The sequence below is a fragment of the Callospermophilus lateralis genome, chromosome 2, assembly GCF_048772815.1.
Source record: "Callospermophilus lateralis isolate mCalLat2 chromosome 2, mCalLat2.hap1, whole genome shotgun sequence".
NCBI lineage: Eukaryota > Metazoa > Chordata > Mammalia > Rodentia > Sciuridae > Callospermophilus > Callospermophilus lateralis.
In genome coordinates this window covers 153,375,965-153,386,982 of record NC_135306.1, presented here as the reverse complement: position 1 = coordinate 153,386,982, position 11,018 = coordinate 153,375,965, and the positions used below count along the sequence as shown (strand labels likewise).

The 11,018-nt window shown below is 37.2% G+C and overlaps 1 protein-coding gene across 1 annotated transcript; it reads left to right on the top strand.

The window, feature by feature from the left end:
* Positions 1-3,896: 3,896 nt before the first annotated feature.
* On the top strand, positions 3,897-5,220 carry LOC143391381 (hemoglobin subunit beta). The gene is made up of 3 exons (XM_076844081.1): positions 3,897-4,061; positions 4,184-4,406; positions 4,967-5,220. The coding sequence occupies exons 1-3, from the start codon at positions 3,970-3,972 to the stop codon at positions 5,093-5,095; spliced, it is 444 nt and encodes a 147-aa protein (XP_076700196.1). The 5' UTR covers positions 3,897-3,969; the 3' UTR covers positions 5,096-5,220.
* Positions 5,221-11,018: the final 5,798 nt, after the last annotated feature.

Here is an 11,018-nt window from a genome sequence, read left to right as displayed (position 1 = left end):
ACAAATGCTGGTATCTTCTTTTGTTATAAAGCTTTCACAAGTTCTGCCAAGACACATTGACAATGAGTTGCCCTTCATTGGTTCCACCTGTGTCTAAGGTCAGAGGCCCTGGTATATCCACATTTTCCTTCTCAGGACATTGTACACAGCAGTCCAGACACACATTGCTGAGTAGGATCTTCAAGAACCACAGACTCACATCCCAGGAGCAGAGCTACTCCAGAGAAATTTTAGGAAGATCACTGTCACATTCCTGAGCATCGTTAAGTCCTCATACAGTCAGATACGAGGAGGAGCATAAGAGGCTTTGAGAGTATTTCAAAGCAGATAAAGAGATGATGGATGTCATAATCTTAGAAAGGGGAAAAATAAAAGAATGTTTTAGTAATGTATCCTCTCCTATTCCTTCCATATTGAATAAAAGAAATAAGTTGGGCCTAAAAATTCTCACATTGTACATTTCAGAACATGACATTGATGGGACTTCCTGTTCAGCATGAATGATGACTATATCCCGACGCTGAATCGTCACGTTGATGGTGTGGAGGTCAAAGGTGAAAAGAGGTGTGTGTGAGTGTGTGTGTCTAAAAGGGGAGTGAAAGGAAAGCAATATTGTCAGTTTCATTTCACAGAAAGTTTTAAAATAATTTAATTTAATATAAAGAGAATATAGCATAATGTTCTCCTAGATTATCAAAGTCTTTAGCCTCAGGGAAGGGCAGTGAAGGTTTGGCCTTGTGAATTATTTTTACATATTTGTAATTATTTTTCACATACTGAAGCCAAGATTTTAGCTCTAAAGAGGTGAAGGTCTAATTCAGGTTTAGAGAAGATGGCCCCTCTGCATACATCAACACTATGCCCACTTCATGAGGTAAACAGAAGCTCATGCTGAGTGAGCTCTTAAGCCTGAGGGAGAAAACATCAGTGGGCATGTTCTAGAGTAGGCTGTCAATTGTTCTGTAATAATTAGATATATTTTATCAATGTTCTATTTTGTTGACTACATTGCTTTCCAGTGAGATATAGCATTTTTTTTAAATGAATGAAACTATCAACTCTCAAACTATTGTGTGTGTGGGGGGGTTCTTTCCAGGAACTCTGCTTGTCTTTGTAGCTGTTTCATTTTTTCTGGGAAGATGTTAAGCTGAGGTCACCAAGAGAGGAGAGAAGACTGTAGCAAGAAGTTGGACTTTGCTTGAATTAGTGGAAACTAAACTGCAGAGCATATACAAAAATATTCTAGTTGAGTGTCATTTTTTAAACAAATAATGATACCATGTTCCAATGGATGAGTGTCCTGATTTTTTTGAAGGAAGTTAATATTCATCCTGTTGATAAACTCAAATTAGGCCCATTCTTGTCCAGAACATTAGGAAATAATAAAGCTTGAATAATTGGAGGAAAGAAAATAAACTTTGAGACTTGTCTTTTCTTCTTCTTCTTCTTCTTCTTCTTCTTCTTCTTCTTCTTCTTCTTCTTCTTCTTCTTCTTCTTCTTCTTCTTCTTTGAGGGTTTTTAGTACTTGTCTGTGCTGGTGTGTATATTGGGTGGTCAGTGGGGGCTGGTATCAGGGGTGCTGTGGGACCTTTGCAGGATCGAAGTGAGTTCACAACTGTGAAGAGGAAAGTGAGCCTCATGGAGCTTGAATTCTATATTTTAAATATATATTTTAAAGTTATAAATGGACACAATACCTTTATTTTGTTTATTTATTTTAATGTGGTGCTGAGGATCAAACCCAGTGCCTCACATGTATGGCAGAAATGTTCTACCACTGAGCCACGAAACCAGCCCCACTTGAATTCTTGAATGGTCCAGATCTGAGCCTGAGTCTCTGAACATAACCACATTTATTACTACTCATGATTTCTTATAACTAGTTTTGGCTATCTATACCTGAACTGTTGATAGTCTTATGATAACTTACAGGCTTGTCTGTACAGAACCGGGCAAAAGAAGAAAATTTCTGATTCCACACAAGTCACAGTGAGCAGCAGTCCTAAAATCAGCTTCCCTGTTCTGAGGCCTGGATGATAGTATCTGCAGCAGTTGACAGTAGAAGAGAGTTGCCATAAGACAGTCATTGAGGAAGAAACAACATAGAATTTAGGAGAAACATTTCAGAGCACAGAAAAAGATAAGGGAATCTTAAAAAGTGCTAATTTCTGTCAAAGAAGAATGCAAAGTTGTAGCTTGACAATTTGTCTCTTTACAGAATTTTTTGAAAATTTTTATGAATTTTTTCTATAGCATTTCTAGTAAGAAATACAGGTTTTAGGGACAAGATCCTTGCAAAAGATGCAACAGAATTTCCCATAACACATTTATACCTCATCTACATACCTGACCTCTGGCAGGAGAGATGTAAAAAGGGATACTGAAAATAATCTAGATGTAAAACAGTTATAAGACTAATTCAAATTTTAATATAATAAAACCCAAGAATCTAAAGGTGAAGCTGAATCTTTTTTTTTATCATTTAAAATATTTGAAAGACCTCTTATCCCAGGAAAAAAGAAAATAAAAATGTTGTTAATTTCCTTGGAATAACAACAAATACAGAATACCTCTTTTTTCAGGGTAACCTAAAAATATTAGTGTAATTGGGTTTCAAAGTATTAGAGCTGAGAGGATGAGCTCTCTCTGTGAAACATGTGTTGCCAGAGACAACAAGGGAAAATAAGGAAGATTCTACATTTTGGGGTCCCAGAATCAGGAGGAGATTATAAAGTAGAAACATGGTAAGAGAAATTAAAAAGCATGCCCCCCTTTTAAACGGAAATGGGAATATAATTGAAGGACAAATTCCAGGAGGTAGAGATGATAGAAAGTGGAAAGATGACTAAGAGAGTCCTCCAGGAAAGTTGAAATCTTATACTGTCATTGGAAAATGTTGATTGCCTTTGCTTTTTAAAATTGTATCTTTAATAACAAAAACCAAACTTCACACTTCAGAAGTTTGTACTATCCTGAGAACTTAGCACTGTATTATGTGGTACAAAGAAGAAGGGGAAGGGGAACACTATTGGAAAACCTGGAGAAAAAAAGAAAACATATATAGAGAAAAAGAGACTGAGGGCAAGAATTTTAACCAAGGACATGATTCTCAAACACAGCATTCCTAGAGGCTTAGCAGGGAAAGAAAACCATAGCCAAGGGCAGAACGTCTTGTCACCTTCTAACTACTAGATTTAAATCAGAGGATCTTCTCTGCTTTCACATTTTCCCAGATGACTCCAGGTAGAACCATCCCTCATTAGTCTCCCATTTGAAAATGTTGCTTCTGCTAATACTATACACAACTTAGTGTTTTAAATGGCTTTATATTAATTTTTATTTGTATTGTATTAGGTGGTCTCTATGTTTCCATGTCTGGGTCATAAAACCTAATGAAGAAATTATTACACAAAATATGTTTGGATTCAGATTTATTCTATTTTTGGAACATCATTTATTTGATTAGGTGACCAAATTAATACAAACACACACAGAAAAAAATCAACAAATGAATGAATGAGTGAATATTTATTTTCTTACCAGGAGGATTTAATCCAAACCAGGAGAAAGAAGACATACTTAGAACCATGACAGAGCCTTTATCCATTCTGTCTGTGGGTTATTTTGCATATTCTGCAGAAACAGGAAGAAATACATTCATATACTCTTGTGCTGAACCACAACAGGCAAATCTGTTCTATTTTTCTGGGATTCCTCTCCCAATTTATAAAATAAGAAATTAGGTAAATAATCTCTAAAGACCTAAAAGGCAGTTATTCCAAACTTCATATAAGTAAAGTTGCCCAGGAGGATGATTTAAGGAGCCACACCCTAGTCTTGGCCAATGAGCTCATTAGGGCAGGGAATGCAAGAGTTAAGGCTGGGCATAAAGGACAGAGCAGGGCCAGCTGCTGCTTACACTTGCTTCTGACACACTTGTGTTTGCTAGCAACCCATAAAACAGACACTATGGTGCATCTGACTGATGGGGAGAAGGCTGCCATTAATGCTGCCTGGGGCAAGGTGAATGCGGATGAAGTTGGTGGTGAGGCCCTGGGCAGGTGAGTATCCATGTCACAAGGCAGATTGGGGTGAGGAGGGGAATGGAAGCTGAGCATGTGGAGACAGACATCTCTGACAGGCACTGACTTTCTCCATGACCTGGCTCTTTTCACCCCCTCAGGCTGCTGGTTGTCTACCCATGGACCCAGAGGTTCTTTGATTCCTTTGGGGACCTGTCCTCTGCATCTGCTGTTATAGGCAACCCTAAAGTGAAGGCGCATGGCAAGAAGGTGATTGATTCCTTTAGCAATGGCCTGAAACACCTCGACAACCTCAAGGGCACCTTTGCAAGTCTCAGTGAGCTGCACTGTGACAAGCTGCATGTGGATCCTGAGAACTTCAGGGTGAGTCTAGGACATCCCTCAATGTGATCCTTCCTTTCCCTTCCTAAGGATAAGTTCATAGCAGAAGGCAAAGGCATCGGTGTTTGGGACAGTTGACCTTTCATTCTTTACTTACAATAATTGTTTCCTCTCATTTCATTTTCATTTTCCAGTTTTTCTTTTCTACAATTTCTGTGCTGTCTTCTTTCATTAAACTTTTTGTATTATATTTGTAAATTAAAAATCTTTCATCTTTTAACTAACATTTAAAATTTTGTCTTCTTTAAAATAGTCTCTGATCTCTCTTTCAAGGCTAGGAAGACAAAATTGTCAAAAGTGTTAAAGAATAACAGTGAAAATTAATTTCCTGGATTAAGGAGATAGGAAAGAAAACTTATGCATATAAATTCTGACAGACACAGAAGAAGTCTTATCTATTAGCAGCAGCTAAGTTCAGCTATCATTCTGCTTTTAGTTTGCTATTACAACAATAAGCACAGCTGGAGATGAGGTTGGAATATTCTCTGTTCTTGCTCAGACTCTCTGTTAACCATATTCACACCTCTTCTTTTTTCCCACAGCTCCTGGGCAATGTGATTGTGATTGTGCTGGCCCATCACCTGGGCAAGGATTTCACCCCGCAGGTGCAGGCTGCTTTTCAGAAGGTGGTGACTGGAGTGGCCAATGCCCTGGCTCACAAATACCACTAAGCTACCTTTCCTGCTGTCCATCTCATACAAAAGGCCTTTTGCCCCAGAGAACAACTACTATTGGGAAACTTATGAAGGCCTTTGAGCATTTGACTTCTCCCTAATAAAATTATTTTTCATTGCAATGGTGTACATTATTTTTTTTGTCTTTTATTCATGAGGGAATGTGGGAAGACAAGGCATTTAAGATATAAAGAAATGAGCGCTTGCTTACTTAGTTCAGCCCTTGAGCCAATACACCTGTATCTTGGACTCTGTGAAAGAAGGGAGACTGTTAATAGTTAAGGTATGTGGGAAACTTTCTGCTTTCTATTCCTTACTCACCACTCATAAAAGGATTTAAGTGAAACTTTGGTTCAAGGGTTAGGTTTTTGCTATTTTTTTAATTACTTATTTTTCAGCCTTCCTCATAAGTGTTTCTGCTTTCTTTAGTTCCTTCCCCAGAACCTCACAGCCTTAGTCCACCAAGTTCTCCTGCTTATAGATTCCTCTCCTCCCCAAGGTTTTCTTTCTATGTTATACTGGAAATATTGCTCCTTTCCCCTGATCTCTTAAAGCCTTAGTTGCCTGTATTGTCTCATAGAGATCTGTCTGGGGAAAGGAAAATAGAAGGAGGTAGTTTGTCCACCATGTCTTTGTGAACTTGTTCCCTACCTCTTCCATTAATGGTGACCAAAAATCTGCAATGCTGTTCTCCCTGGAGACTTTGCTCTTACAGAGTTTGCACTGGAAGGAGTGGGCTGTTAATAGTGTGATGACTTTAGGGCTCAGGGGGCTTTTATGGCTCGATATTTATTGTTGTCTTACAATCTTTATGTGGGTCCACACCAAATAGAATTCCTGTTCTTCCTTAAGATGTTTATCATTAATATTTGAGAAATATTTAGAGATCTGCTTTCTTTCTTAGCCTTCATGTAATGGCATTTCTGCTTCTGTAGTTATAAGTGTTGCCATGAGCAACACATTCTAGCTTCATTTCCTTATTTAGTATCCACTTTGGTACATACTACTTTCTGGAAGAATGAGTTTCAAGTGGTCCCTCTCCTCTATCCCAATTCTGAATCTAGCTGGCAAGTAGAAAACAATGCATATAATAAGTGATAACTGTGGAAGTATTTGTATAAGGTTTTAGCAAGTAACAGTATGAAGCACTCTAAATGAAATTAAATTAGCTTACACATGTATAAAAATCAAATTAAAATGGATTAAGACTTAAAGTGAGGCCAGAAACAATAAATTTTTCAGAGGGAAACACAGGGTCGTGGAAACAAGCTTTTGGATTTGACACCAGAAGCACAGGGAACAAAAGCAAAAATACACAAGTTTGACTGTATCTAACTAAAAAGCTTATGCCCAACAGAGGAAATATCAAAATTACAGTAAATCTCTGATATAGAATAAAATATTTGCAGAATGTATATCTGATAGGAAGTTAATATTTAAGATACAGAAGTAACTCATACAACTCATTACAAATAATACGAAATGGATAGAGGAACTGAGCAGACATTTTTCAAAAGAAAAATGGCCAACAGGTACATGAAAAGAAGTTCATTATCACTAGTGTGAAGGGAAATGCAAATTAAACCACAGAGAAATATCATCTCACTCTTATTAAAATGGCTACTATCAAAAAGACCGAGACAAATGTTGCTGAGTATGTAGATGTATATATAAATTATACACATATGTATACATACATATGCTATATATAAACATGTATAACAGAATTTATGAAAGAATCTGAAATTGGCAGCCTTGCTATGGTTGTTTTGTGGATGATAGATTCCTTAGTTGATGCTCATGGCACATGCAGTGACTCTTCCCAGGAATGGCTCACCAATTGAGTTTTTCTATCAGTTCTGCTAGAGGGATGATGGTATGCACAAAACTCATCTTAGTCTAGTCAATTTTACGAAAAATGACCTGGAAAATTCCCCTGGCTCATATCTAAGTGCCTATGAAGGCAACCCTGTGAGAAGGAATAGTTTCATGTAAGAAACTAATAACAAAACATTATTTTATGAAAAGTTGGTGGAAAACAATTATCAGTTGTTGTCACAGATTTAAGTGTTCATAATCATTGCAAAAGTATTCCTGATGTTGGGGTTGATTTAATTGAAAATATATATCCTTCCCAGATAAAAATATTAAGCTTTAATTCAGCATACTGAAATAAACAATGTCCCCCTACCTTGTTGGGTGTTCAGAATAAAATAAGATAAATGTTTTTTAATGTTTTGTAATGTTTTGAACAACCAATAAAAAAATAAAAATAAAAATAAATAAGATAAATGTTATTTTCTTGAAGAAAAGAGATGGTTACATTCTGATGAGTGTTACTGAGTCACAGACTGTGATTCTGGGAGAAAGTTCCAGCAAAAAATACGCAATACCCCAGGAGCCAGGAACATAGATTTTTCTGGACATTATGTACTTTTTTTTTTTTTAAGAGAGAGAGAGAGAGAGAGAGAGAGAGAGAGAGAGAGAGAGAGAGAGAGAATTTTTTTTTTTAATATTTATTTTTTAGTTTCGGCGGACACAACATCTTTGTATGTGGTGCTAAGGATCGAACCCGGGCCGCACGCACGCCAGGCGAGCGCACCACCACTTGAGCCACATCCCCAGCCCCATATTATGTACTTTTAAAAAAGTATGTGGTAACTTCACACCAAATATCTAAGCTTTCCTATCAGCAGTGCCAGACCTCAATGTGGTGATGTGGTGATATGAAAATAAAATTCACTACTACCATATCATGACAGAAAGTAAGAAGAACTTGCTGATTCTCAATTCTAGAATGCTATAGCCCCAAAATTAGCATATAAATAATCTATACACAGTGCATATGAATCCAAGATGTCCTGTCAAATACTTAAATGAGATTCTTCCAAACTTGCGAGATCAGAAGGGAGTTAAAATCGTAGTTTGGTTTCTGCATGGTTTATTCTATATAAAAGAATAACAAAACGTGTCATGTCTGACATTCAGTTGATCAATAATTAGATTGTATGTAGGGAAAACATACAAGTAGACAGTCTAATAAATCCAAATGAAATGAGGATTGGTATTAACTGATAAGTAGGTAGACTGAAAAGTCTATTTTAAAGCAGATTTGTGTGAATACTAATAGAAGTACTACACAAGAACTTATACAGACATAAGAACAGAATGAGGGAGAAGTAGAAAAGGGGAGTAGCCCCAGGGGTTACGAAAACCGGCTAAGAATGGAGGGAAAAGACTAATCACATCAAGAGGTATGAGTTTTGAATGTGATGATTCTTCTTTCAGTACAGTGTCTTTTTCTTTCTTTCTTTTTTTCTTTCTTTCTTACTTTCTTTCTCTTTTTGACAAAACTGTGCAAAACAATTTAACCTAAGGATAAGTTTATTATGGGAACACACTGCATCAGATACTATACTACTTTTTTCTCTTGTATCACCAGGTTTATCTTTCCCTATTCAAATTTTTAAATGTTCCCTTCTAGTTTTTGTCTCCTTTAATAATTGGTAATGTGTTAAAAATATTATATTATCATATAATCATATATCATATGGTATTATATAATCATATCTTATGTCATATAATATGATAAGTAATTTAGCTAAAGGGGAGTTATTGAGAACATTAGTATTTCAAAGAGAACACCTTTCTGGGTCTTTATGCAGTTAATGACTGGGATCATCAGCAGTGGAAAATGTGTATACATTGCTCTTGATACTATGAATGATGGGGAGGAATACCTTGCAAATGTTAAATGATAGAAAGACCTCTCTCAGGGATACAACACGCTGGGACAGCCAGTAAGTGAGATACACAGGCAGTAGGAAATTTGTGTTACTTCCTCTCCCCATCCCTGTGGGATTCATAACCCTTATAGACTTGAGCAACTGATGTTAAGAAAGCAAAGTGAAAAGGAAGTCTGAATCCATGGTGACAACAAAACAGAAAGCTGCTTAAGTATGGGACTGATTAGGAGAGGTGGATCGTATCTTGGTGCCAACAGTAGGAATGAGAGAGAAAATTTTCATTAGGTGAAACCAGAGAGTCACAGACTAAAAGGAATTGTGAACATTCCAAGCTTTGTTACCCAGAGCCAGCATGAACACTGAGGGATGTGTCAGAGAGTTGGTGTTGTTACCAAATAATCATATGGCAAGGCCAAAATCTAGCAGACTCCATGAAAGAAAAAGCATGGAATAAATAGAGGTGGGAGACACATAAAGGGGTATTATGAAGTAGCCATAGTAGTCCCAGCACTGTGAGATGCCAATCAGACTCTGCTAGCATGGACAGAAAGAAATACCGGGTCCAGAGCAGAGATGAGTCAGCATAGACATTGTGGGTGATAGGGAACTGCCCAGAACAACTGCCAGGTACGCCAAGAAAATGGTGATGAGGATCTAGCATTGTCAACAGGAACCTGGAAAACACTGAAATATGAAAGACTATATATGATAACAGAGGCCACCAGTCATGGCAGATTTGTAAATAGTCCTTCCTTTCTTCCTCTCTTCCTTCCTTTCCACCCGCCTTCCTTCCTTCCTTCCTTTCTCTTCCCTCTCTCCATCCCTCCCTCCATCCCCCCTTTTTTATCTCCATCCTTTTTCCCTTCCTTCCTTCCTTCCTTCCTTCCTTGCATGGTGTTAGAGATCACAGTTAGGCTTACTAGATAAGCTCTCTACCACTGAGCTATAACCCCAGCCCAACTCCTCTATTTTGATCGTAAAACAACAACAACAAAAACCCTATGCCAGATAATAATTCATAAGGGTGAGCTAATTCATTTAACAGCTCTTCTGAAATCCTAGAGATTTCTGATAGGATGACAATACTGAACTGGGAACTGAGCAGGGGATTTGGGGGGCTTATTTTTAATGGACTTGGACATCAATGTGAGCAATATTAACAGTAGTCAAGACTAGAAGAAATGTGAAATGCCATATGAATATGGAATTTGTGAGCTAGATGAAAGCCTTCCATTAAGTCAAGTATTTGACAACTAGGATAATAAATCAGAAGTTAAAAATAATTAAAGGTAAATCTGAAAACAAGTAAGCCAGTTAAACCAAAACAAAACAACAACAACAACAAAAAAAAAAAAAACAGGCAAAGATTTCCTTTATCAATATAAACATGTGAGTCAACTGGCTCATGAATAGATCATCCAATGTTTTCTTTTATATTTTTTCTTGCTGAGAATTTCCCAATCCAAACCACAAACAACATGGAAGCTTTGCTGATGATATACTCTGATAGACACCTGACACCTCCCCTCGGAGGCAGGTTCTCCAGTGGATTACTGGGCCTGTTAGAATTCCTCAAGTTGTGAAATGACCCCCATCCACATGTCTCATCTGTTTACTTCAGACTTTGGGTTAGGTTTCTCCATTTCTGGGAATTCCACAATCCACAGATCTGGTATAACTCAGATATAACCAAAGTAAGGAAGCAGGGGGACACCAACAGAAGGGCTTTGGAAGCCACAGAGTATTCTTAAAGGAAAATAGAGTTGAGAGAAAGGCAGAGAGATTAATGAGATTCTACCTGAAGTGCCTGTAAATATAGAATGACTACTTCTTTTTTTTTTTCCAAAATATAGTTGGCAGAATTGTTGGGCCAGTGTTGGGTCACTGCATGGGCAAATCAATAGTGTATTTTCCTCCCAGCCTCTCTGACAACTCTTTCATCTTTCTTAGATCACTCTTGGGAAAATATTCAATTGCTAACCAAATCACAAATCTTTAGCAGTTCTCTTCTCCTTTTTTCACTTTTACTTGCTCTTTTTTCTGCCTATCGCTTACATCTTTTTGTAAAATTAGAATCAGTTCATTTTAAAAAATATTGAAATAGAAAGTTTTATGTGAAAATAATTTATGATGCTTTACCTTTAGTTCATTTTTTCCCCTTTTGTACCGATGAT

Coding starts and splice junctions, on each gene's coding strand:
- LOC143391381 (XM_076844081.1), top strand. CDS start 3,970: ATGGTGCATCTGACTGATGGGGAGAAGGCTGCCATTAATGCTGCCTGG. Junction 4,062..4,183: donor GGTGGTGAGGCCCTGGGCAG/GTGAGTATCCAT, acceptor TCACCCCCTCAG/GCTGCTGGTTGTCTACCCAT. Junction 4,407..4,966: donor TGGATCCTGAGAACTTCAGG/GTGAGTCTAGGA, acceptor TTTTTCCCACAG/CTCCTGGGCAATGTGATTGT.